We start from the raw sequence: 26,245 nt of genomic DNA on the forward strand, positions 1-26,245 counted from the left end.
GCACCCGGAGTGTCCCCCCCCCCCGCCGGGACGCACATGGCGGGGGCGGAGAGCGGCCGCTTGCTGGCCGGCTTGGCCATGGACCCGTCCTTACTGGACTCTGCAGCACCGGAGAGGGGGGGTCAGCGCCGTGGGGAGCACCACCGACCCCCCGGCCCCTCCCCGCCCCGCCTGGGGGAGCCCGGCTCACCTAGCAGCCCCCGGCCCGCAGCCCGTCTCCAGCGCCCCCCCGCCCGGCTCACCTAGCAGCCCCCGGCCCGCAGCCCGTCTCCAGCGCCCGCCCGGCTCACCTAGCAGCCCCCGGCCCGTAGCCCGTCTCCAGTGCCCCCGCCCGGCTCACCTAGCAGCCCCGGCCCGCAGCCCGTCTCCAGTGCCCCGCCCGGCTCACCTAGCAGCCCCGGCCCGCAGCCCGTCTCCAGCGCCCCGCCCGGCTCACCTAGCAGCCCCGGCCCGTAGCCCGTCTCCAGCGCCCCGCCCGGCTCACCTAGCAGCCCCGGCCGTAGCCCGTCTCCAGCGCCCCCCCGCCCGGCTCACCTAGCAGCCCCGGCCCGTAGCCCGTCTCCAGCGCCCCGCCCGGCTCACCTAGCAGCCCCGGCCCGTAGCCCGTCTCCAGCGCCCCGCCCGGCTCACCTAGCAGCCCCGGCCCGCAGCCCGTCTCAGCGCCCCCGCCCGGCTCACCTAGCAGCCCCCGGCCCGTAGCCCGTCTCCAGCGCCCCCCCGCCCGGCTCACCTAGCAGCCCCCGGCCCGTAGCCCGTCTCCAGCGCCCGCCCGGCTCACCTAGCAGCCCCGGCCCGTAGCCCGTCTCCAGCGCCCCGCCCGGCTCACCTAGCAGCCCCGGCCCGTAGCCCGTCTCCAGCGCCCCGCCCGGCTCACCTAGCAGCCCCGGCCCGTAGCCCGTCTCAGCGCCCCGCCCGGCTCACCTTGCAGCCCCGGCCCGTAGCCCGTCTCCAGCGCCCCGCCCGGCTCACCTTGCAGCCCCGGCCCGTAGCCCGTCTCCAGCGCCCCGCCCGGCTCACCTTGCAGCCCCCGGCCCGTAGCCCGTCTCAGCGCCCCCGCCCGGCTCACCTAGCAGCCCCGGCCCGTAGCCCGCCTCCAGCGCCCGCCCGGCTCACCTAGCAGCCCCGGCCGTAGCCCGTCTCCAGCGCCCCGCCCGGCTCACCTTGCAGCCCCGGCCCGTAGCCCGTCTCCAGCGCCCCGCCTGCTCACCTAGCAGCCCCGGCCCGTAGCCCGTCTCCAGCGCCCCGCCCGGCTCACCTAGCAGCCCCGGCCCGTAGCCCGTCTCCAGCGCCCGCCCGGCTCACCTTGCAGCCCCCGGCCCGTAGCCCGTCTCCAGCGCCCCGCCTGCTCACCTTGCAGCCCCCGGCCCGTAGCCCGTCTCCAGCGCCCCGCCCGGCTCACCTTGCAGCCCCGGCCGTAGCCCGTCTCAGCGCCCCGCCCGGCTCACCTTGCAGCCCCGGCCCGTAGCCCGTCTCCAGCGCCCCGCCCGCTCACCTTGCAGCCCCGGCCCGTAGCCCGTCTCAGCGCCCCCCCGCCCGGCTCACCTTGCAGCCCCCGGCCCGTAGCCCGTCTCCAGCGCCCCCCCGCCCGGCTCACCTAGCAGCCCCGGCCCGTAGCCCGTCTCCAGCGCCCGCCCGGCTCACCTAGCAGCCCCGGCCCGTAGCCCGTCTCCAGCGCCCGCCCGGCTCACCTAGCAGCCCCGGCCCGTAGCCCGTCTCCAGCGCCCCGCCCGGCTCACCTCTCAGCCCCCGGCCCGTAGCCCGTGTCCAGCGCCCGCCCGCCCGGCTCACCTTGCTGCCCCCGGCCCGTAGCCCGTCTCCAGCGCCCCCCCGCCCGGCTCACCTTGCAGCCCCCGGCCCGTAGCCCGTCTCAGCGCCCTCACCTTGCAGCCCCTCCAGCGCCGCTCACCTTGCAGCCCAGCGCCGCAGCCCCGGCCCGTAGCCGTCTCCAGCGCCGCCCGGCTCACCTTGCAGCCCCGGCCCGTAGCCCGTCTCCAGCGCCGCCCGGCTCACCTTGCAGCCCCGAGCGCCGCCCGGCTCACCTAGCAGCCCCGGCCCCAGCGCCAGCCCCGGCCCGTAGCCCGTCTCCAGCGCCCGCCCGGCTCACCTAGCAGCCTCGGCCCGTAGCCCGTCTCCAGCGCCCGCCCGGCTCACCTAGCAGCCCCGGCCCGCAGCCCGTCTCCAGCGCCCCGCCCGGCTCACCTAGCAGCCCCCGGCCCGTAGCCCGTCTCCAGCGCCCCCCCGCCCGGCTCACCTAGCAGCCCCCGGCCCGTAGCCCGTCTCCAGCGCCCCCGCCCGGCTCACCTAGCAGCCCCCGGCCCGTAGCCCGTCTCCAGCGCCCCGCCTGCTCACCTAGCAGCCCCGGCCCGTAGCCCGTCTCAGCGCCCGCCCGGCTCACCTTGCAGCCCCGGCCCGCAGCCCGTCTCCAGCGCCCGCCCGGCTCACCTAGCAGCCCCGGCCCGTAGCCCGCCTCCAGCGCCCCGCCCGGCTCACCTAGCAGCCCCGGCCCGTAGCCCGCTCCAGCGCCCCGCCCGGCTCACCTAGCAGCCCCGGCCCGCAGCCCGCCTCCAGCGCCCCGCCCGGCTCACCTAGCAGCCCCGGCCCGTAGCCCGTCTCCAGCGCCCCGCCCGGCTCACCTAGCAGCCCCGGCCCGTAGCCCGTCTCCAGCGCCCCGCCCGGCTCACCTAGCAGCCCCGGCCCGTAGCCCGCCTCCAGCGCCCGCCCGGCTCACCTAGCAGCCCCGGCTCACCTAGCAGCCCGGCCCGCAGCCCGTCTCCAGCGCCGCCCGGCTCACCTAGCAGCCCGGCCCGTAGCCCGTCTCAGCGCCCCCGCCCGGCTCACCTAGCAGCCCCGGCCCGTAGCCCGCCTCCAGCGCCCCGCCCGGCTCACCTAGCAGCCCCGGCCCGTAGCCCGTCTCAGCGCCCCGCCCGGCTCACCTAGCAGCCCCGGCCCGCAGCCCGTCTCCAATGCCCCGCCGGCTCACCTAGCAGCCCCGGCCCGCAGCCCGTCTCCAGTGCCCCGCCCGGCTCACCTAGCAGCCCCCGGCCCGCAGCCCGTCTCCAGCGCCCCCCCGCCCGGCTCACCTAGCAGCCCCCGGCCCGTAGCCCGGCTCACCTAGCAGCCCCCGGCCCGTAGCCCGTCTCCAGCGCCCCCCCTCCCGGCTCACCTAGCAGCCCCCGGCCCGTAGCCCGGCTCACCTAGCAGCCCCCGGCCCGTAGCCCGGCTCACCTTGCAGCCACCGGACCTGCGTGGCCGGCCCGTAGCCCTTCTCGTTGCGGGCGGCGATGCGGAAGATGATGGCCGGCTTGGTGGTGTAGTCGATGTGGGCGTTGGCCAGGCTGCCGGACTGCACCAGGCACGAGGGGCTGGGCCCGCAGTAGACGCGCATGAAGGCCAGCTGGGCGGGGGCCGCGCCCTTGGGCTCGCCCGCCTGGGCGCTCTGGATGGCCAGGTACACCGAGTACTCCACGATCTTCCCCGAGGTCACCGAGGGCGGCTCCCACGTCAGGTGGGCCCCGTCGGGGCTCTGCGGAGGGCAGCCGGGGTGAGGGGGGCAGGTTGGGGGCCGGCTGAGGGGGTCCCGGGGGCAGGTCTGGGGGTGTCCGGGGCAGGTCGCTGGCCGGGGTGTCCCGGGGGCGAAGGGGGCAGGTCGCCAGCCGGCCGGGGGTCCTGGGGCAGGTCGCCGGCTGGGGGTGTCTGAGCGAAGGGCAGGTCGCCGGCCGGGGTGTCCGGGGCAGGCCGCCGGGGGGTGGTGTCCGGGGCAGGTCGCCGGCCGGCCGGGGGGGGCGTGTCCGGGGGCAGGTCGCCGGCCGGCTGGGGGGTGTTCGGGGGCAGGTCGCCGGCCGGCTGGGGGGTGTTCGGGGGCAGGTCGCCGGCTGGCCGGCTGGGGGGGCTCCGGGGCGGGCACCCACCTTGCTGATCTTGATGGCGCAGGGCGCGCCCGGGAAGCCGGGCAGGCAGGTCTTGAAGGCGGAGATGTCGGAGAAGGCGCCGCGCCCGCAGGCGTTCAGCCCGGCCACCCGGAACTTGTAGGCCGTGCCCGGCTGCAGCTCCTGCTTCTTCAGCTGCGTGTAGTCGGGACGGCGCCCGAGTCGCCCTGGGGAGCCCAGAGTCAGGGGCCGAGGGGCTGGGGGACGGTGCCCAGTTGTCCTGGGAGCCCAGAGTCAGGGGCCGAGGGGCTGGGGCTGGGGGGACGGCGCCAGTTGTCCTGGGAGCCCAGAGTCAGGGGCCGAGGCCGGGGCTGGGGACGGCGCCGAGTTGTCCTGGGGAGCCCAGAGTCAGGGGGGCCGAGGGGCTGGGGGACGGGGCCGAGTCGTCCTGGGGGGGAGCCCAGAGTCAGGGGGGCCGAGGGGCTGGCGCACAGACGGGGGGGGGGCAGGCCGTGGGGGGCGGGGCACTCCTGGGGCGGGGCACTCACGTCGCCGGGGGGCGCGTCGCTGGGGGCAGGAAGTAATGGGTCACCATCATGTTGGTGCCCTTGATGACACCCACGTCGAACCACTGATTCTCCTTCTTCACCAGCAGCTTGGGGGCTGCGCCGAGGGGTCCGGCTTCTGGGAGAGGAGTCAGCCCCAGCCCCCGGCTCAGCCCCACCGCCTCATCCCCAGCCCCACGGCTCATCCCCGCCGCCCCATCCCCCCAGCCCAGCCCCACACCGCCTCATCCCCCCAAGCCCCCCGGCTCAGCCCACCACCGCCTCATCCCCCCAGCGCCCCAGCCCCAGGGCTCAGCCCCCACCGCCTCATCCCCAGCGCCCCAGCCCCACGGCTCAGCCCCCACCGCCTCATGCCCCCAGCTCCCCCAGCCCCAGGGCTCAGCCCCACCGCCTCATCCCCAGCGCCCCCAGCCCCAGGGCTCAGCCCCCACCGCCTCATCCCCAGCTCCCCAGCCCCACGGCTCAGCCCCCACCGCCTCATCCCCAGCTCCCCAGCCCCACGGCTCAGCCCCCACCGCCTCATCCCCCCAGCCCCAGGGCTCAGCTCCCCCCCCCCCGCAAGCACCATGGGGGCAGGCTCAATGCCATTGGCCACCTCGGCCAGGGTGGCGGCTGCCTGCAGCTTGGCCGGGCTGGGCCCCACCACGGGCTGCGGGGCCGCAAAGGGGTTGGCCGGAGCCAGGCCTGAAGGAACGGCAGAGGGTCACTGAGTGCGCCCAGCCCCCCCACAACCCTGCTGGGAGAGAACCCAGGCGTCCTGCATCCAGCCGCCCCATGGCGGTTACTCACCGTAGTAACGGGTGTTCGAGTGATGGCTCCCGTCCATTCCAGGCAGGTGTGCGCCGCGTGCACGGCTCTCCGGAACATTTCTACCCCGGCAACCCCGGCGGGCCGGCTGGCGCCCCCTGGAGTGCGCCGCCACGGCGCCGGTTAGACACCCCAGCCGGCCCGTCCGCTCCTCAGCTCCTTCCTGCCGGCTGCTCCGACAGCGGGGAAGGAGGGCGGGTCTGGAATGGATTGGAGCAACACATCTCGAAGAACACCAGTTACTACGGTGAGTAACCGTCTCTTCTTCGAGTGATTGCTCCTATGCATTCCAGTCAGGTGACTCCCAAGCCTTACCTAGGCGGTGGGGTCGGAGTGAGACGTGGTAGAGTGTAGCACCGCGGAGCCGAAGGCTGCATCGTCTCTGGATTGCTGCACCAACGCGTAGTGGGAGGCGAAGGTGTGGACCGAAGACCAGGTGGCCGCTCGACAGATGTCCTGGATGGGGACATGGGCCAGGAAGGCAGCTGACGAGGCGTGCGCTCTCGTCGAGTGAGCAGTGAGGCGGCCTGGCGGCACGCGAGCCAGCTCGTAGCATGTCCGGATACACGCAGTGACCCAGGAGGAGATCCACTGGGAGGAGACCGGCTCACCCTTCATGCGGTCGGCGACTGCGATAAACAGCTGGGGCGAACGCCGGAAGGGCTTCGTCCGCTCGATGTAAAAGGCAAGCGCCCTGCGGACGTCCAGGGTGTGAAGCTGTTGCTCCCGAGGGGAGGCGTGCGGCTTCGGGAAGAAGACCGGAAGGAAGATCTCCTGGTTGAGGTGGAAGGCCGACACCACCTTGGGGAGGAAGGCCGGGTGTGGTCGAAGCTGCACCTTGTCTCCGTGGAAGACGGTGTATGGTGGACCCACCGTTAGAGCATGGAGCTCAGAGACTCGTCTCGCTGATGTAATGGCGACGAGGAAGGCCGTCTTCCAGGAGAGGTAGAGCAGAGAGCCCGTGGCTAGAGGCTCGAAGGGCAGTCCCATAAGCTTGGCCAGCACGAGGTTCAAATCCCAGGTCGGGGCAGGACGCCGCACCGGTGGGTACAACCGGTCCAGGCCTTTAAGGAAGCAGGAAACCATCTGGTTGGAGAAGATGGACCAACCTCCCATAGATGGACGAAAGGCGGACACGGCTGCCAGGTGAACTCTCAAGGAGGAGACCGCAAGACCTTGCTCCTTAAGGTACCAGAGGTAGTCGAGGATGGTAGGGACCGGGACTACGAATGGATTGAGTCCTCGTTGATCACACCAGAGTGCGAATCGCTTCCATTTCGCAAGGTAGGTGGAGCGAGTGGAAGGCTTTCTGCTCTCTAGCAGGACTTGCTGTACTGCCGCCGAACAGTCCCTCTCTGCGTGGGTCAACCACGCAGGGACCAAGCTGTAAGATGGAGGGACTGCAGGTTCGGATGGCGGAGTCTGCCGAAGTCCTGGGTGATGAGGTCCGGCCATAACGGAAGGGGGATGGGATCCCGAATGGAGAGCTCGAGCAGCAGGGTGTACCAGTGCTGCCTCGGCCAGGCCGGCGCTACGAGTATGACGTGGGCTCTGTCCCTCCGAAGCTTCAGTAGCACTCGGTGCACGAGCGGGAACGGAGGGAACGCGTAGAGGAGACGATCCGTCCAGGGGTAAAGGAAGGCGTCCGACAGGGAGCCTGGCGAGCGACCCTGGAACAAGCAAAACAGGTGGCACTTCCTGTTCTCCCTGGAGGCGAATAGGTCTATCTGGGGAAACCCCCACCTCCGGAAGATTGTGTGCACGACATCTGGACGGAGGGACCATTCGTGGGAGAGGAACGACCTGCTGAGACGGTCGGCCAGCGTGTTCTGCACTCCCGGAAGAAAGGACGCTGCCAGGTGAATGGAGTCCCACAGGAGCATCGCTTCCTTGCAGAGCGGGGAGGAGCGGGCTCCACCTTGTTTGTTCACATAGAACATCGCCGTCGTGTTGCCCGTGAGCACCGCTACGCACTGGCCTCGCAGACGGGCGTGGAAGGCCAAGCGAATTGCCTGCAGCTCCCGGACGTTGATGTGGAGGGAGAGCTCCTGGGGCGACCAGAGGCCCTGGGTGTGTAGGTCGCCCAGGTGTGCCCCCCATCCCAACGCCGAGGCACCTGTCGTCAGTGTCACGGACGGACGAGGAGGGCGGAACGGGACTCCTGCACATACGACCTCTGGGTTCAGCCACCAACTGAGCGAAGCGAGGGCAGGCTTCGTGACCGTGGCTACTCTGTCCATCGAGTCGCGGTGTGGGCGGTACACCGACGCCAGCCAGGATTGAAACGGGCGAAGGCGCAGTCTCGCGTAGGCGGTGACGAACGTGCACGACGCCATGTGGCCCAGGAGGCGTAGGCAGGACCGAACCGCCGTAGTGGGAAAAGCGTGCAGGTCTCGGATGATGGAGACCATCGTCTGGTGCCGAGCGCGAGGGAGACAGGCCCTGGCCACCGTGGAGTCGAGGACCGCTCCAATAAACTCCACCCTCTGAGATGGAGTCAGTGAGGACTTCTCGTCAATGTGGAGAAGGCCCAGTGCCCGAAATAGGGAGAGTATCTCGGCAACTTGGTCTGTTACCAATTGGTGAGATGGCCCGCGAACCAGCCAGTCGTCGAGATACGGGTAGACGTGAACTCGACGATGGCGGAGGTCTGCAGCAACCACTGCCATGCATTTGGTGAAGACCCTCGGAGCGGTGGATAGGCCGAAGGGTAGCACCGCAAACTGGTAGTGCGCCTCGTTGAGCACAAAACGCAGGTAGCGTCGATGGGGAGGGTAAATCGCGATATGGAAGTAGGCGTCCTTCATGTCGAGGGCGGCAAACCAGTCTCCCGGATCCAGGGAGGGAATGATGGTCCCCAAGGTCACCATGCAAAATTTGAGCTTGATCATGTGTTTGTTGAGCTCCCGGAGGTCCAGTATGGGTCTGAGGCCTCCTTTCGCCTTGGGGATGAGGAAATAACGGGACTAGAACCCCCTGCCCCGCCTGTCTTGCGGCACCTCCTCGATGGCACCCAACCTCAACAGAGACTCGACCTCTTGCAGGAGGCATTGCTCGTGAGAGGGGTCCCTGAAGAGGGACGGGGAAGGTGGGTGGGGAGGAGGGGGCGAAATAAACTGAAGGTGGTAACCATACTGGACAGTACGGAGTACCCAGCTGTCCGATGTGATTTGGGACCACGCCGGGAGGAAGTGGGAAAGGCGGTTGCAAAACAAAGGGGTTGGATCCTGGAAAGAGGCTGGTGGGCCGTCCTCGGGCGTCCCATCAAAATTGCTGCTTGGGGCCCTGTGGGGCCTTGGACGACGCCTGGGCCTGGCTGCGCCTGCTGCCTGAAGGTCGACGGCGGTTGAGGCCGTTGCGCCGACTATTATAGAGCCTTGACCTGGCCTGGGTAAAAGGCCGGAAGGGCTGCTGTTGGCGGAAGGAGCGCCTCTGGGTAGCTGTGTGTGCATACCCACAGTGCGGACAGCTACACGACCGTCCTCCAGGGTCTGTATCCTCGAGTCCGTTTTCTCTGAGAACAGGCCAGGTCCTGGAGGGTATACTGCACCTCCGGCGGCAAGGTGGAGGACTGCAGCCAGGAGATGCGCCGCATAGTTACGCCAGAGGCCAAGGTTCTGGCCCCTGAGTCCGCCGAATCCAGGGCAGCCTGGATGGACGAGCGGGAGGCTGTCCTGCTGTGAGGAGGTGGCACACCTGGGAAGGGGGAGAGGTTTAGGGAGGATGAGGGAGGGAGGTGAGAGGACTGGCGGGGGGAGAGGAGAGAGGAGGAGGGGAGAGGAGAGGGAGGGAGGAGAGGAGAGAGGAGAGGAGAGGGAGAGGGAGGGAGAGATGGGCAGGAGAGGGCTGGAGAGAGGACTGGGGAAGACTGAGTCTGGGCTGAGAGAGAGGAGGGAGAGAGAAAGATGGACCGAACCGGCTGGGGCTGGGCCTGTCCGAACCGACCTGTGTTCGAGGTCTGATCCTCTGTCTACCACAGACCTGTGTTGTGGGTGGGTGAAGCTGGTGGTGCGTTGGCGATGCTCAGGCGGCCTTCCTGCAGGGGCCCACTGGGGAGTGACAAAACGTGGGGTGGAATGGGGTGGGTGACCGTGGGGCGCGCTGCCTGCAGTCGCACTGCAGGGAGGAGCGGGACCCGTGGGCTCAGAGTAGTGTGGCCAGAGGAGGAGGGGAGCAGTAACAGGGAGAGGGTGGGTCGACTGGGCGATCCAGGGGTCCCCCGGGGCTCCCTGTCTGGCCCGGGCCGAGGCAGAGAGTCTGAACCCTCCCCGGCGGGCACCACCCCTCCCCCCCCGGGCTGGGGGGCCGAAGCTGGAGCCCGTGGAAGCAGTGGCAAGCCCATGGGGGCCTCACCAGAGCCCAGCTGGGAGGAAGGAAGCAGAGATGGGGCGCCTGAGGAAGCTGAGCTGCTGGCGGAGGGATGCAGCCGAGAGATGGGGCCGCTGGGAGAAGCCTGGGAGTGGATGGAGAGCGGGCACCGCAGAGGAGGCCCAGGGGAAGGACCCCAGGAGGAGTGGGAGTCTGAGCCCTGAGGATGAGGGCTGCCAGCACCAGGGGCCGAGGTGAGGAGGGAGGGGGCGGAGGGCCCAGCGGCGGAGGAGGCCCCAGAGGCTGGGGGGAGATGGAGATGGAGGGCGTAAGGGCCGTGACGAGTGGCCCGGGATGGAGATGGAGTGAATTTGAGGGATGGTGGGAGAGGGCGGCGTAAGGAGAGGGGTGGGAGATGAGGAAATTTGGAATGAGAGCAGGCAGGAGAAGGGGCACCAAAGCAGCAACAAAGCCTGGCCCTACGCCATCGGTGACCACAGAGGGGGGAGAGCCCACCAAAGGCCCACGCCTACCCGCCAACGAGGACGCCGGTTGCCGTAAAGACAGGAGGAGGACTTCCAAGCCCTCGTGGGACGCCTCGCTGCTGCACCAGGGCCACTGGACAGAGACAGCTTCCGGGCGGCCTGCGGACCTGCCTTCCAGAGGAGTGGAGGAGGCGCCGCCTGGGGAGAGGAGGAGCCGGACAACCTTCCGAAGAAGAGTGGGGTGCGTAACGACAGCTGACCTCCCGAGCCCGAACGAAGAGGCGCGGGGCTGCCGGAGTCGCGGGTGGCCTGGGGAAGACAAGTACGGACCCGGCAGACCTAGTAGTGGAAGTAGGTCTGGGATGCAACCAGACGCGGTGGGAGACCTGCGAACCCAGCCGGCACCTGTGCTGCCCAGTGCCCATCTGACCTGAAGCAGTGGCTGATGGACCGAAGTCTGGGGCACCGCAGCATGCCCAGTCGGCTGGACTGCAGGGACATGGCCGGTCGAGGGGGGATGGGAGGGGGAGAGCCGAGGCAGGGAAGGACCAAGGAGCAGAGAGATGGGAGGGCCAGAGGGCCCAGAGAGGGGCCGAGGGAGCGAGGGAGGCAGGGAGGGCCCTCCATCCAGCAGCCAGAGCCCCTGAGAACCGCCCCTAGGGCGGACTGGCCCAGTGTCCAGAGCCACCCAACTGGCCAGCCACCAGAACCCAACACCCACACACGACCACCAGACGCACACACACCAGGTACCATCCCAGCAGGCAGAGGGGCAACGCAGCTGCACGGCACGGGGGGAGGGGGGGTCCGGGAGTGGAGGGGGGAGGAGGAGGGGGGGGAGGGGCTGACCCTCTGGGGGGCTGGGGGCCTTTGGTGGGTGGGGGCTGCCTCCGAGAGTGTGCCTTGGCCGCCTGACTGGGACGGGGGCCCCTCACTGGAGGTGGAGGGGGGGAGCCCTGGGGGGGACTGGACACAGGTGCAGAGGGGTGGCGGGACTGGCGCCACAGGGTGCCTGCTACAGATCGGATGGGGTGCCGCTGGCGGTGCACCTGGGGTTGGTGAGGTCCAGGTCGGAAGGTGCCTGGCACCTGCCCTGGGGTGGGGGGACAAGGAGGGCCCAGAGGGCGTGGAGTGCACCCATTGCCCCCTGTGGTGCTAATGGGGGGCGAGGACTGGGGGGGGAACCCTAGTCAGGGCCCGAGGAAGGTAACCCAGGTGGCCGTCCTTTGAGGCCCACCCCAGGGAAGGCGTAGGGCGTCTGGGGGACCAGGGACAGGGTGTGGGTGGGGCCAGAGGGGCCAGAGGACAGCTGGCCCAGACCCTGAGCCCCGGACCCAGCCGGGCCCGGAGGGAGAGAGGCCCCCGGCCCCAGCGCCCAGCGAGGAGTCCTCCAGAGGACAAGGACGGGGCTGAGGGGACAGGAGAAGGACCCGGAGGGCCTGGGGAGAAAAGGAGGGAGTGTGGGGAAGCTCGAGGAGGAGAATGATGGAGGGAGGAAGATGGGGTAGGGGATCAGGAGGCAAGTGGTGGTACCCAGGAGCTGCGCTGCTGTGCCAGGCCCATGACCCCCCTCAGGCAGGGCTGAGGGGCCCACCCAGCAGCGGCTGCTGGCTGACTGGCCCCAGCCCTGCAGTGGGTCTTGGCTGCCTGTCGCATTGCTGCACTGCTCCTGCCTTGCCAGAGGAGGAAGGCCCGGACAGGGGGGAGGAGGCGGGAGACCCCCCCCCGCAGAGGAGAGCGCCCGGACGGGGAGGCAGGGTAGGGGGGGGGCTCTGAGAAAGGAGAGTCGTCACAAGGGCCTGACCCAGGGGGGAGGAGCGGGACCCAGGGGGGTGCACCCCAGCGGGGAGGGGAAAGGGTGGGGAAAGCGGTATAAGGTTGTAGGGGGGGGGGACCCCGGGGTCACTGGCTGGGACCCTGTCCTCAAGGAGTTCTCTGGGAGGAGAGGTGTGAAGAAAGAGTAGGGAGAAGTCAGACTGGGGAGGTGTGGGAGAGGGGAGGAGAGCCAGGGTTTAGGTGAGGAAGGGGTGAGTTGAGCCTGAGGAGGCCAGCCTGAGGGGAGGGCACTGGGGGACACAGGAGGAGGAGGAGAGGGGAGGAGGAGAGAGGGGAGAGGACTGGGAGGGGAGAGTGAGCTGAGAAGAGAGAGGAGAGAGAGCAGGAGAGGAGCAGGGGGGGCTGGGAGGCCCCAAGATGAACCCGGGGGGGGACTGGTTATCTGTGCTGGTAAGACCTGTGTTGACTGTGTCTCTGTCGTCTAAATAAACCTGCTTGCTTTACCGCTCTGGCTGAGAGAGGTGAATGGTGAAGGAGGGAGGGTGAAAGCCTGGGCCTCCGTGACACCTGCCCTCTTCGACCAGAGCCGAAAACTCTCGGCGGGAAGCCGTCGGGATCAGTTCCGAGTATTTCGTGAGGGACACGAAAATGTCGAAGGCGTACCGGGCTAGGAGGGCCAGCTGGTTTGCAATGCGCAGCTGGAGACCCCCCGCCGAATACACCTTGCGGCCCAGCAAGTCCATGCGCCTGGCGTCCTTCGACTTGGGCGCTGGGGCTGGCTGTCCATGCCGCTCACGGTCGTTAACGGACTGGACGACCAGTGAGTCCGGAGCGGGGTGAGTGTACAGATACTCGTATCCCGTGGGGGGGAGGAGTATTTACGTTCCACGCCCCTTGCCGTAGGGGGGACGGATGCCAGCGACTGCCAGATGGTCGTGGCATTTTTCTGGATTGTTTTGATAAAAGGCAGGGCCACCCGCATCGGGGCCTCCGCGCCGATGACGTTGGTCACCGGGTCTTCATCTTCTGGGACCTCCGCCACCGGAAGGTCAATGGCCTTTGCCACCCTGCGGAGAAGGTCCTGGTGGGCCCGCAGGTCGATCGGGGGAGGGTCCCCCGTAGCGGCGCCCGCCACTGCCTCATCCGGAGAGGAGGATGAAGACAGAGTCTGTACCACCACCTCTGCCAGAGGCTGCTCAGGGGCTTGGGAGGTTGACGGAAGCCCTGCGGGATCCGACGACGGTAGGGTCTCCCCCAGTGGGGTTGGGGGAGGGCGGCTCACCGTGGCCTCTGGTATCCTGCGTTCAGCACCCACTGGGCACTGGGACAAGGGGAGCCCTTGGGACTCATGGCCGGCCCAGGGGACCCAAAAACCCCACTGCTGGTGTCCAAGGTGTTGGCTCTGGGTGGGAGCCCGGAGATCTGTCTCGCTGTCCGCCTGGGAGACGACCGATGGCTGACGCGAAGGCCACGGGGGTGCAGAGGCGCTGATGGAGTGCGCCGCGGAAGGAGGCAGCTTGTCCCCGGACGGTGCCGAGGAGCGGTGCCGGCCGTCACGGTGCCAGGATGGTGATCTGGACCGTCGGCCACTTCAGTACCGGGAGCCCGAGCGTGACCTCGATCGTCGGTGGCGAGAGCGGCTTCGGGAGTCGCGACGTCGAGATCGGTACCGGGACTGCGACCGGTGCCGGGACGGGGTGCGGTACCGAGACTGGGATCGGTGCCGGGATCGGGGCCGACGCGACGGCGACCGTTGCCTGGACCGGGACCGGGTCCGAGGCTTGGAGCGTCGCCCCTCTCGTCCGTCAGGGGTCTGGGGCCGCATCATTGCAGGCTTGCCCAACGATTGAACAGCCCGCACCGGCGGTGCCGGGGGCTCGGTGCCTCTACGAGCTGAATAAGCTCTCTCGCCGTCACAAATGTTTCAGGGGTGGACGGGAGATGCAGCTCTACCGCGGCCGGCGCTGGGGAGCAGGGAGGTACCGGACTCGACGGCGCTTGCGGTGCCGGAGTCAGCGGAACCGTGCACGGCTTGTGCACTACCACAGCCGGTGCCGGAGGTGGCTGGGTAAGCTGTCCCGAAGCTGCAGGTTTAGGAGCCGGGTGCACTGTCTTCCGCTTTCTCTGGGGGGAGAGGGAACGGTGCCGGGACTTCGGTGCCGTCTGCGTGACTTTAGGAGCCTCGGTACCGGGACGGCTCGGTGCCGCTGGTGCACTGCGCGCCGAGGATGGTTTCAGCAGTGCCGGGGACGGAGCGGGGGGCTGAAGTGCCGCCTCCGTAAGGAGCTGTTTAAGTCGCGAGTCTCGCTCCTTTCTCGTGCGCGGCTTGAATGCCGTGCAAATGGGGCACTTATCAGTCCTGTGCGATTCCCCGAGGCAGCGCAGGCAGGAATCGTGCGGGTCACCGATGGGCATAGGCCGCTGGCAAGCCGCACAGGGCTTAAAGCCCGGTGCCTTGGCCATGAGCCCGCACCGGCTGTGGAAGAAGAGGGGCGAACCCCTCTAATTCCCTGCTATACTATTCCTACCACAACCAGAACAACGATAACAACGAACTGATTCAACTAATCTAACTACTCAACTAAGTGCACCAACTATATCCCCTGAAGAGACGGAGAAAGGCGAGGGCTGTGGAGGACAGGGAGCGCTCCACTGTTCCAACCGCCGGCACGGCCGGCAGGAAGGAGCTGAGGAGCGGACGGGCCGGCTGGGGTGTATAACAGGCGCCATAGCGGCGCCACTCCAGGGGGCGCCAGCCAGCCCGCCGGACTTGCTAGGGTAAAAATGTTCCGGAGAGCCGTGCACGCGGCGCGCACACCTGACTGGAATACATGGGAGCAATCCCTCGAAGAAGAACCCAGGCATCCTGTGCCCCTGGCCGGGAGAGAACCCGGGCGTCCTGCATCCAGCCACCCCACACCCTCCGGAAAGAACCCAGGCGTCCCGCGGCCGGGAGAGAACCGGCGCCCCGCGCCTCGCGCCTAAGAGAGAACCTGGGCGCCCCGCGCTCGCGCCAAGAGAGAACCCGGCGCCCCGCGCCGCGCCAAGAGAGAACCCGGGCGTCCTGCATCCAGCCACCCCACACCCTCCGGAAAGAACCCAGGCGTCCCGCGGCCGGGAGAGAACCCGGGCGTCCCGCGCCCCCCCGCGGCCGAGAGAGACCCCGGGCGTCCCGCGCCCCCCCGCGCCCAAGAGAGAACCCGGGCGTCCCGCGCCCGGGAGAGAACCCGGGCGTCCTGCAGCCGGCAGAGACCCCGCGCCCCCCGCGGCCGGCAGAGACCCCGCGCCCCCCGCGGCCGGCAGAGACCCCGCGCCCCCCGCGGCCGGCAGAGACCCCGGGCGTCCCGCGCCCCCCGCGCCCGAGAGAGACCCCGGGCGTCCCGCGCCCCCCCGCGGCCGGCAGAGACCCGGCGCCCCGCGCCCGCGGCCGGCAGAGACTGGGCGTCCCGCGCTCGCGCCGGCAGAGACCCGGCGCCCGCGCCTCGCGCCGGCAGAGACCCGGCGTCCCGCGCCCCCCCGCGGCCGGCAGAGACCCCGGGTGTCCAGGCACACTCACCGTCGCCGGGCGCGGCGGGCAGAAGGGCGACGCTGCTGCTCACGGCGCTGGCCAGCTCGCTCAGCCCGTTGCTCTCGGCGGCCGGGTCGTTGAGGCTGTCGGCGGGCGCCAGGGCCTCGGTGGGCAGGGGGGCGCCGTGGGGCTGCTGGGATGCGGCCGCTGCCGCCGCCGCCGCCTGGGCCTCCTGCAGCTGCTGCTGCTGCACCAGGGCGGCCAGCTCCTGCGGCGTCAGCACGATGGGGATGGCGGTGGGCTGCCCCTCGGCGCCCTCGCCCCCCAGCTCCGCCGGCCCCGCGCCAGCCTCGCCCGGCTCCATGGGCTCCCCTGCACCTGCAAGGGACGCGGCTCAGCTGGGGCTATGGGGGGGCCGGGGGGGGCACTCACCAGCACGGCCTGCTGGGCCGCCTGCAGCACGGCCTGGATGGCCAGGGCCGGGGGGTGCAGGGCGGGGGTCTCAGCAAGTGACAGGGGCCCAGGGGCAGGGCGGGGGTCCCAGCAGGGGCCCGGTGGCAGGACCTGGGGGGTCGGGGGGGGGCACTCACCCATCACGGCCTGCTGGGCCACCTGCAGCACAGCCTGGATGGCCAGGGCCGGGGGTCCCAGCAGGGGCCGGGGGGCAGGGCAGGGGTCCCAGCAGGGGCCCGGTGGCAGGACCTGGGGGTCGGGGGCAGGAGGGGGCCGGGGGCACTCACCCAGCACGGCCGGGATGGCCAGGGCCGGGGTCCCAGCAGGGGCCGGGGCAGAGGATGGGGCAGGACCTGGGGGGTCGGGGGGGGGGCACTCACCCAGCACGGCCTGCGGGGGCGCCTGCAGCACGGCCAGGATGGCCAGGGCCTGGGCCTCCTCGGTGGCTGCGGCCTGGGCCGCGGCCTCGGCAGCCGCCGTCACCGCCAGCTCCTCGGGCGTCAGCCCCGTCACCAGCAGGGTGGCTCCCGGCTGCCCCTCGGCCAGCAGCTCCTGGGGCAGCGCCAGCGGCTCCCCCTCGGGGGCAGGCGCCGGGGGGCCGGCAGGGGCCAGGGGCGCCGGGGCCCTGCGTGGGGGGCTGCGGTGGCAGTGCCGGGAGCTCGGCCGGGGGCTCTGGCTGCGCTGGCTCCGGGCCGGGGGGCGCCGGGGGCTCCTCTGGGGGGGTCGGTGCTGGCTCCTCTGGGGGGGTCTCTGCCAGCGACGAGATGCTCTGCAAGAGGGGGGGTTAATGCAGCACTTGGGGGTCCCAACCAGGTCCCTAAGCCTCCTGCCCCCCCACCCCCAGCCAGGAGAGAACCCAGGCGTCTGGGCTCCCAGCCCCCTGCCCCGGCCAGCAGCTGCCGGGGGTCCCGCTCTCTCTCACCGGCACGGCAGGGCCCGGCGTGGGCGTGGCCTGGGTCACGGTGGTCACGGCGCGGGGCTGCGCGGCGGAGACGCTGCTGGGGCTGGCGGGGGCCTCGCCCGGCGACCCCTCAGGCTGCCCCTCCCCCTGCCCGGCGGCGCCCGGCGGCTGGTCTGAAAGGGGAGCAGAGATCAGAGCCTAGAGCCCCCGGCCCGGACGGGCCCTCCCGCCAGGACGGCCCCGCGCCTGTTCTCCTCCCCGCCCGGACGGCCCCGCGCCCGTTCCTCCTCCTCCCCACCCGGACGGGTCCCGCGCCCGCCTCCCCGCGGGCCCCGCGCCCGTTCCCCTCCTCCCCGCCAGGACGGGTCCCGCGCCCCCCCTCCCGCGCCTGTTCCCGGGCCCTCCCGCCAGGACGGCCCGCGCCGCGCCCGGCCCTCCCTCGCGCCTGCCCCGGGCCCCTCTGCCCCGACGGGCCCCGCGCCTGCCCCGGCCCTCCCCGCCAGGACGGCCCCGCGCCCGGCCCCCGGCCCTCCCGCCAGGCCGGGCCCCGCGCCCGCCTCTCCTCCCCGCCAGGACGGGCCTCGCGCCCTGTTCCCGGCCCCTCCCACCCGGACGGGTCCCGCGCCCGCCAGGACGGCCCCGCGCCGTTCCCGGCCCCTCCCCCGCCAGGACGGGCCCCGCGCCTGCCTCCTCCCGCGCCCCGTTCCCCTCCTCCCCACCCGGACGGGTCCCGCGCCTGCCTCCTCGGCCCCGCGCCTGTTCCCCCTCCTCCCCGCCAGGACGGGTCCCGCGCCCCCGCGCCTGCCCCGGGCTCCCCCCGCCAGGACGGCCCGCGCCCGCCCGTTCCCGGCCCTCCCGCGCTGCCTCGGCCCCTCTGCCCCGACGGGCCCCGCGCCTGCTCCCGGCCCCTCCCCGCCAGGACGGCCCCGCGCCTGCGTCGGCCCTCCCGCCAGGCCGGGCCCCGCGCCTCCTCGGCCCTCCCGCCAGGCCGGGCCCCGCGCCTGCTCCTCCTCCCCGCCAGGACGGGCCCCGCGCCCCGCCCCCTCCCCGCCAGGACGGGCCCCGCGCCCGTTCGGCCCCCTCCCGCCAGGACGGGCCCCGCGCCCGCTCCCGGCCCCCTCGCCAGGACGGGCCTCGCGCCCCGCTCCCGGCCCCCGCCAGGACAGGCCTCGCGCCTGCTCCTCCTCCCGCCAGGACGGGCCCCGCGCCCGTCCCTCCCCCGCGCCCCGCGCCCTGCTCCCGGCCCCCCCACCCGGACGGCCCTGCTCTCCTCCCCGCCAGGACGGCCCCGCGCCTGTTCCCGGCCCTCCCCGCCAGGACGGCCCTGCCTCCCCACCCGGACGGGTCCCGCGCCTGCCTCTCCCCCGCCAGAACGGGCCCCGCGCCTTCCCCCTCCCTCCCCGCCGGACTGCCCCCGCCCGTTCCCCCTCCCCCGCCAGGACGGCCCTGCCCCTCCCCACCCGGACGGGTCCCGCGCCTTCCCCTCCCCCGCCGGGCGCGCCCTGCCCTCCCCGCCAGGACGGCCTCGCCCGTTCCCGGGCCCTCCGCCCCGCCCCACCCGGACGGGCCTCGCGCCCGTTCGGCCCTCCTCGCCAGGACGGGCCCCGCCATTCCCGGCCCTCCCCGCCAGGACGGGCCCCGCGCCCCATTCCCAGCCATGGGGCGGATCAGGAGAGGGGCCCCCTGCCCCGGCCCCCCTGCTCACCGTGGTTGGCGCCCATGCTGGAGGTCACAGTGGTGGCCGTGTGGGTTGTGCCCGTCTCGTGGGTCTCGCAGGGGGGGTTGGAGCAGACGCGTGGGGCTGGGTTTGTGGGAGGCGACGGGGGCTGGCTGGGCCCTGCCCCCCCCGTCTCCAGGGGGACAGAGGAGGGGGGCTCGGCCCCTGCTCCCCCCATGCTGGCCGTCATGGTGGTGCCGGTGGCCGCAGTCGGCTGCGTCTCGCAGGGCGCGCTGGCAGGGGTGTGCTGGGCCCCCTCAGCCTGGCCCGTCCCCACGTTACATGTCGCCGTGGTAGCCGTGTGGGTGGTGCCCGTCTCGTGCGTCTCGCACGGGGGGTTGCTGCACACTCGCCCGGCGCCCATGCTGGACGTGGCCGTGGTGGCCGTGTGGGTGGTGCCCGTCTCGTGCGTCTCGCACGGGGGGTTGCTGCACACTCGCCCGGCGCCCATGCTGGACGTGGCCGTGGTGGCCGTGTGGGTGGTGCCCGTCTCGTGCGTCTCGCACGGGGGGTTGCTGCACACTCGCCCGGCGCCCATGCTGGACGTGGCCGTGGTGGCCGTGTGGGTGGTGCCCGTCTCGTGCGTCTCGCACGGGGGGTTGCTGCACACTCGCCCGGCGCCCATGCTGGACGTGGCCGTGGTAGCCGTGTGGGTGGTGCCCGTCTCGTGCGTCTCGCATGGGGGCTCTATGCACGCTCGCCCGGCGCCCATGTTCAACGTGGCTGTGGTGGTGGTGCCCGTCTCGCACGGGAGGTTGCTGCATGCTCGCCCGGCGCCCATGATCAACGTGGCTGTGGTGGTGGTGCCCGTCTCGTGCCTCTCGCACGGGGGATTGCCGCACACACGCCCAGCGCCCATGTTCAACGTGGCTGTGGTGGTGGTGCCCGTCTCGTGTGTCTCGCGTGGGGGCTCTGGGCACACTCGCCCGGTGCCCATGCTCGACCTGGCCGTGGCGCCCATCTCACAAGAGTCAATGACATGCGCTCGGTGCCCGGCCTCCGTGTCCGGTGCAACCATCCTCACGCCGCATGGCTGCTCCGTGGGCACGTCTGCTTTGGCCGACATGGTTGTGTGAGTGGCACAAGTCTGTTGGGTTTGGCATGGGGGGCTCTCAGCTGCCCCCGGCCCACCGTCCGGCTGCCCCCGGCCCATGAGTGACCGGGCCGTGGTGGCGGTGTTGGTGGTGTGGGTCTGGTGAGCCTCACAGGGCCGGCCACCCGGCGCCGGGGATTGTGCGTTGGTGCCAGGCACCGCCAGGGGGGGATTTGCCATCCTGGCGCTGCACGGCTGCTCTGTGGGCACACCGGCTTTTGGCGACATTGTGGTGCCGGTAGCACTGGTGTGCTGCGTTTGGCATGGTGGGTTGGGTGGGGCTACCAGGCCCCCATCTGGCTGCCCCCGGCCCATGAGCGACCGGGCCGTGGTAGCCGTGTTGGTGGTGCCCGTCTCGTGCGTCTCACACAGGGGGTTGCTGCACACTCGTCCAGCGCCCATGCTGGACGTGGCCGTGGTAGCCGTGTTGGTGGTGCCCGTCTCGTGCGTCTCGCACGGGGGGTTGCTGCACACTCGCCCGGCGCCCATGCTGGACGTGGCCGTGGTAGCCGTGTTGGTGGTGCCCGTCTCGTGCGTCTCGCACGGGGGGTTGCTGCACACTCGTCCGGCGCCCATGCTGGACGTGGCCGTGGTAGCCGTGTGGGTGGTGCCCGTCTCGTGCGTCTCGCACGGGGGGTTGCTGCACACTCGCCCGGCGCCCATGCTGGACGTGGCCGTGGTGGCCGTGTGGGTGGTGCCCGTCTCGTGCGTCTCGCACGGGGGGTTGCTGCACACTCGCCCGGCGCCCATGCTGGATGTGGCCGTGGTGGCCGTGTGGGTAGTGCCCGTCTCGTGCGTCTCGCACGGGGGGTTGGAGCAGACGCGCACTAACCCGCCGTTGGGCTGCCCAGCCTCCTGGCCCTCGCACACAAAGTGCACGGGCTGGGTCAGGCCGCCCACGTTGGCCACGACGGTGGCAGTGGCAGTGTTGGTGGTGCCAGTCTCATGGGTTTCGCAGGGCGGGTTGGAGCACACCAGGGTGACGGTGCCGGGCTGGGGGTCGCCCTGCCCCACGTCGGCGATGGTCACCGTGGCCGTGGGCTGCTCCGTGGTGGGCGAGGCCAGGATGGAAACCGGCAGGTCGTGCACCGGCTGGGCATCCACTCCGCTGGGCGTCGTGATCAGCGTCACCTGCGTGGGCTGGGAGACGGGCTGGGGGTCGGGAGAGGGGCAGGGTGAGGGGCTGGGCCTGTGTCGCTCAGCCCCCACCCCTGCCCCCCTGCTTGGCGCGCCCCGTACCTGCATGGTGATGGTGGGCGTGCCCAGCCCGCTGGCGGCCGTCATGGTGGTCTGGGCGGCAGAGACGGTGATGGCGGCCGGGTTGATCACCTGGCTGGACAGGGTGGCGATGGTGCCCAGCGTGGTGATGGGCGTGGCCAGGGAGGCGCTGGTGCTGTGCCCGCCTGCGCCAGCCAGGCTGGTGGAGACGGTGCCCGTCACGGTGCCCAAGGTGGTGACACCTGGGCGGGCGGGGGGAGAGCCAGTCAGTGCCCGAGCCGGCGGCGCAGCCCAGCCCCCGCCCCGCCCCAGCCCAGCCCCCTTACCCGTGGTGCCTTTCACCACCAGCGTGGTGACGGTGGGCTTGACGGCGGAGACGGTGACGGGCGTGACCAGCCGCACGCCGCCCATGGGCACGGTGCGCAGGATGGTGCCGGGCTGGCCGGGCGCACCCTTCAGGACCACCTGCCGGGAGGGGGGAGAGAGGTGGTGAGGCCGGGGCCGGGGGCAGCCCCCGGCCGCCCCGGCACCCCCAAGCCCCCTGCTCACCTGCGTGAGGCCCTGCTGCCCGTGGGCCGTGCCCAGCTTGGGCACCGCCGTGATGATCTTGGCGGGGGCGCCTGTGCCCGAGGTCATGACCTTGGTGGTGATGATGGTGATGGGCGACTTGATCCCAGGGCTGCTGGTCACACCTGGGGGGAGCCGGGGGGGTCAGTGCAGAGCTCCGGGGCAGCCCCCCCACGCCCCCCTGATACAATACCAGCCCCGTCCCCCGGAGCAGCCAGCCGGGGACGCCCCCCCCGCAGCCCCAGCCCTTCCCCCTGCGGGCGACTACCCGCCCCACAGCCCCAGCCCTCCCGCCCCGCGGGCAACCCCAGCCCTTCCCCCACGGGCAACCACCCGCCCCACCTGCAGCCCCAGCCCTTCGCCCCCCAAGCGACCCCCAGCCCCTGCGGGCGACCCTTCCCCGCGGTGATCCCCAAGCGCCATGGGTGATTCCCCCAGCCCTTCCCCATGGGTGATCCCCAGCCCTTTCCCCACGGGTGATTCCCCACGGGCGACCCCCGCCCCACCCGCAGCCCCAGCCCTTCCCCACGAGCAACCCCAGCCCCTGCGGGCGACCCTTCCCCGCTGGTGATCCCCAGCCCCCACGGGCGATCCCCAGCCCTTCCCCACCACGGGCGACTCCCCGCCCCACCCGCAGCCCCAGCCCCAGCCCCCGCGGGCGGGCCGTTACCCGTGGCCCCGGCCTGGGTGATGATGGCCGACATGGGGATGGTTTTGATGATGGTGGTGGTGCCCGGCTTGGTGGTGCTGGGCGAGACGCTGCTGATGCCCAGGATGGTGGGCTTGGGGCCGGCGCCGCCCGCCTGCGTGGTGGTGATGATGGTGGTGGGCTTCCCGTCCGCTGACGTCACCAGCTTCAGGATGGTGCCTGCCGGCAGGGGGCCCTTGGTCTGGGGGAGCACGGGGCAGGCAAGAAAGGGTTAATGCAGCCTGCCACCCCCGGGGAGCAGAGCACTCAGGGCTCCTGGTTCTACTGGGGGGGCTGGGAGCCCGGACGCCTGGGTTCTCTCCCCGGCTCCGGGAGGGGAGCGGGGGGCTGAGAGCCAGGACTCCTGGGTTCTCTCCCTGGCTCTGGGAGGGGGGGGGGGGCGGATGAGTCAGAGCAGGGGGGGCTGGGAGCCCGGACTCCTGGGTTCTCTCCCTGGCTCTGGGAGGGGGGTGGGGGCTGATGAGTCAGAGCCGGAGGGGCTGGGAGCCAGGACGCCTGGGTTCTCCCCCCGGCTCTGGGAGGCGGGTGGGGTCGGGTGGGCAGCGGAGGGGCTGGGAGCCCGGACTCCTGGGTTCTCTCCCCGGCTCTGGGAGGGGAGGGGGCCTGGTGGTTAGAGCAGTGGGGCTGGGGGGACCCCAGGACTCCTGGGTTTTCTCCCGGCTCTGGGAGCGGAGTGCAGGCTGGTGGGTCAGAGCCGGGGGGGCTGGGAGCCCGCACTCGTGGGTACTCTCCCGGCTCTGGGAGGAGTGGGGCTGGTGGGTCAGAGCAGGGGGCTGGGAGCTAGGACTCCTGGGTTCTCTCCCCGGCTCTGGGAGGGGAATGGGGGCTGGTGGGTCAGAGCCGGGGGGGGCTGGGAGCCCGGACTCCTGGGTTCTCTCGCCGGCTCTGGGAGCGGAGTGGAGGCTGGTGGGTCAGAGCCGGGGGGGCTGGGAGCCCGGACTCCTGGGTTCTCTCCCCGGCTCTGGGAGGTGAGTGGGGGCCGGTGGTCAGCGCAGGGGCTGGGAGCCCGGACGCCTGGGTCCCGTTCCCAGCGCTGCCCCCCCCCGAGCGAGGAAGCGCTCACCTGGATGATCTGGGTGACGGGGCCGCTGGACGCCTGGCCAGTCACGGCCGAGGTCTGCACCGGCTTGGTCTGCACGACCGACATCACTTTGCCGAGGTTAGAGATCTGCCGGGGAGAGAGCATGAGCAGTGCCCCCCGCCCCCCCCCCGCCTCCGCCCCACTGCATTCTGGGAGAGAGGTGACATGCAGTAGGGAGGGGGCAGATTGACCTGGGACTATGCGGGGGAAAGAGCAGGGGGTGATTTGACTTGAGTTACCTGAGCGGGGGCGGGGGAGGAGCTGGGGGGAGGGGGAGAGAGTCTCCGTTTTGGGCTGGGTGGTGAAACGCAGGGTCCCTGCCCCCCCTCCCCCCAGGGACCCGGCAGGGGGGTCCCGGTTGTACCCACCCGCTCTGCTTGGGACCCTGTTCCTGTCGGCTCCGAACCCTGCTGTGTTAGAGGCTGGCTGGCTCCCGGGGATCCCGGGGTGGGGGTGCGGGGCCCTGACTCCCCCACCCCCTCCCAGCACAGCCCCCAAACAACTGCCACAACTGGACCCCACCCTGCAGCAGGCGAGCTGGGCCCCCCCCAGCTCAGGGAGAGGACAGGCCTGGGAGCCAGGACGCCTGGGTTCTCTCCCCGGCTCTGGGAGGGGAGTGGGGTCTAGTGGTTAGAGCGGGGGGGCTGAGAGCCAGGACGCCTGGGTTCTCTCGCCAGCTCTGGGAGGGGAGTGGGGTCTAGTGGTTAGAGCGGGGGGGCTGGGAGCCAGGACGCCTGGGTTCTCTCCTGGCTCTGGGAGGGGAGTGCGGGCTGGGAGCCAGGACGCCTGGGTTCTCTCCCGGCTCTGGGAGGGGAGTGGGGTCTAGTGGTTAGAGCGGGGGGGCTGGGAGCCAGGACGCCTGGGTTCTCTCCCCGGCTCTGGGTGGGGAGTAGGGTCCAGTGGTTAGAGCGGGGGGGCCGGGAGCCAGGACGCCTGGGTTCTCTCCCCGGCTCTGGGAGGGGAGTGGGGTGCAGTGGTTAGAGCAGGGGGGGCTGGGAGCCAGGACGCCTGGGTTCTCTCCCCGGGTCTGGGAGGGCAGTGGTGTCTAGTGGTTAGAGCGGGGGGGGCTGGGAGCCAGGACGCCGGGGTTCTCTCCCCGGCTCTGGGAGGGGAGTGGGGTGCAGTGGTCAGAGCAGGGGGCCGGGAGCCAGGACGCCTGGGTTCTCTCCCCGGGTCTGGGAGGGCAGTGGTGTCTAGTGGTTAGAGCGGGGGGGGCTGGGAGCCAGGACGCCTGGGTTCTCTCCCCGGCTCTGGGAGGGCAGTGATGTCTAGTGGTTAGAGCGGGGGGGGGCTGGGAGCCAGGACGCCTGGGTTCTCTCCCGGCTCTGGGAGGGCAGTGGTGTCTAGTGGTTAGAGCGGGGGGGCTGGGAGCCCGGACTCCGGGGTTCGCGCCCCTGGCACTTACCAGTGCGCTGCCCCCTGGCACGGAGATGGGGCTCTTCACCAGGGTAATGGTCTTGGTGACCCCACCCACCACGGTGGTCATGACCTGGGCCTGCTGCGCCACGGTGACCGTGCCCGACTTGTGCACAGTGATGATGGGCCGCGTGGCCGCGTTGGTCGTGGATGACACTGAGGTGCCCACCTGGGCTGCCGCCGTCTTCAGCATGCGCGTGGCTGGGTTACTCACCTGGTGCAGGGAGACGAGCACCCTTAGCAGGACGCCTGGGTTCTCTCCTTGGATCCGGGAGGGGAGTGGGGGCTGGTGGTTAGAGCAGGGGGGGCTGGGAGCCAGGACTCCTGGGTTCTCTCCCGGCTCTGGGAGGGGAGTGGGGGCTGGTGGTTAGAGCAGGGGGCTGGGAGCCAGGACTCCTGGGTTCTCTCCTGGCTCTGGGAGGAGTGGGGCTGGTGGGTTCTCTCCCGGCTCTGGGAGGAGTGGGGGCTGGTGGGTTAGAGCAGGGGCTGGGAGCCAGGACTCCTGGGTTCTCTCCCGGCTCTGGGAGGGGAGTGGGGACTGGTGGGTTAGAGCAGGGGCTGGGAGCCAGGACTCCTGGGTTCTCTCCCAGCTCTGGGAGGAGTGGGGCTGGTGGTTAGAGCAGGGGCTGGGAGCCAGGACTCCTGGGTTCTCTCCCAGCTCTGGGAGGAGTGGGGGCTGGTGGTTAGAGCAGGGGGCTGGGAGCCAGGACTCCTGGGTTCTCTCCCAGCTCTGGGAGGGGGGTGGGGCCTGGTGGTTAGAGCAGGGGGGGCTGGGAGCCAGGACTCCTGGGTTCTCTCCCGGCTCTGGGAGGGGAGTGGGGGCTGGAGGGTCAGAGCAGTGGGGCTGGGAGCCAGGACTCCTGGGTTCTCTCCCAGCTCTGGGAGGGCAGTGGGGCTGGTGGGTCCGAGCAGGGGCGCTGGGAGCCAGGACTCCTGGTTTCTCTCCCGGTTCTGGGAGGGGTGGGGCTGGTGGGTTTGTGCTGGGGGGCCTGGGAGCCAGGACTCCTGGGTTCTCTCCCTGGTTCTGGGTGGGGGTGGGGGCTGGTGGGTCAGAGCAGGGGGCCTGGGCGCCAGGACTCCGGGGTTCTCTCCCGGCTCTGGGAGGAGTGGGGCTGGTGGGTTAGAGCAGGGGCTGGGAGTCCTGGGGTTCTCTCCCAGCTCTGGGAGGGGAGTGGGGGCTGGTGGGTCAGAGCAGGGGGGCTGGGAGCCAGGACTCCTGGGTTCTCTCCCGGCTCTGGGAGGGGAGTGGGGGCTGGGAGCCAGGACTCCTGGGTTCTCTCCCTGGTTCCAGGGCAGGGCTGCGGGGCCGGGTGTCTCTTACCATGACGGGGGAGGAGGCCACTTTGACGGTGCTGGGCAGCGTGGCTGTGCCCGGGGAGACGGCCACGGTCTTGACGATGGTGGCGCCAGCCGGCACGCTCAGCACGGTGGGCGCGGAGGAGGGGGGGATCTTCTGTGTGGCGGCGGCAGCGGCTGCCAGGGCGGCCATGCCGCTCATCTGGGGGCTGCTGCCGATCACCTGGGGGCAGAGGGAAGCGGTCAGGGGCGCCCTGCAGCCGGCCCCGGACCCACCGGCAGAGGGTACTTACCGTGCCCTGCGTGCCCTGCGTAGGCACCACCATGCGCACGCCGGCCGGCAGCGAGGTCACCGTCACCGGGGCCTTGCCCGCCTGCCCGGCCGAGCGCACCGTCACCAGGGGGGGCCCTGGGGGCGCCTGGGGGCCAGTCACCTTCAGCACGGCCGGGACACCTGCTGGGGCAAGGGCAGCGGGAA

The 26,245-nt window shown here is 71.5% G+C and overlaps 1 protein-coding gene across 1 annotated transcript in view; it reads right to left on the reverse strand.

Moving 5' to 3' along the window:
- HCFC1 (host cell factor C1) overlaps positions 1–26,245 on the reverse strand; it is a 41,394-nt gene that overhangs the window by 1,312 nt on the left and 13,837 nt on the right. Inside the window, 19 exon segments of the mRNA XM_039510321.1 lie at positions 37–100; positions 3,226–3,523; positions 3,909–4,146; positions 4,415–4,526; positions 4,529–4,550; positions 4,998–5,116; positions 15,365–15,694; positions 16,150–16,369; positions 16,401–16,538; positions 16,692–16,843; positions 18,376–20,632; positions 20,720–20,940; positions 21,025–21,163; positions 21,248–21,390; positions 21,936–22,155; positions 23,038–23,142; positions 24,461–24,685; positions 25,793–25,990; positions 26,061–26,221. Of these exon segments, the coding sequence (XP_039366255.1) occupies positions 37–100; positions 3,226–3,523; positions 3,909–4,146; positions 4,415–4,526; positions 4,529–4,550; positions 4,998–5,116; positions 15,365–15,694; positions 16,150–16,369; positions 16,401–16,538; positions 16,692–16,843; positions 18,376–20,632; positions 20,720–20,940; positions 21,025–21,163; positions 21,248–21,390; positions 21,936–22,155; positions 23,038–23,142; positions 24,461–24,685; positions 25,793–25,990; positions 26,061–26,221 (5,362 nt within the window).

Source organism: Mauremys reevesii, linkage group 22 (assembly GCF_016161935.1).
Source record: "Mauremys reevesii isolate NIE-2019 linkage group 22, ASM1616193v1, whole genome shotgun sequence".
In the NCBI taxonomy this organism is placed as follows: domain Eukaryota; kingdom Metazoa; phylum Chordata; order Testudines; family Geoemydidae; genus Mauremys; species Mauremys reevesii.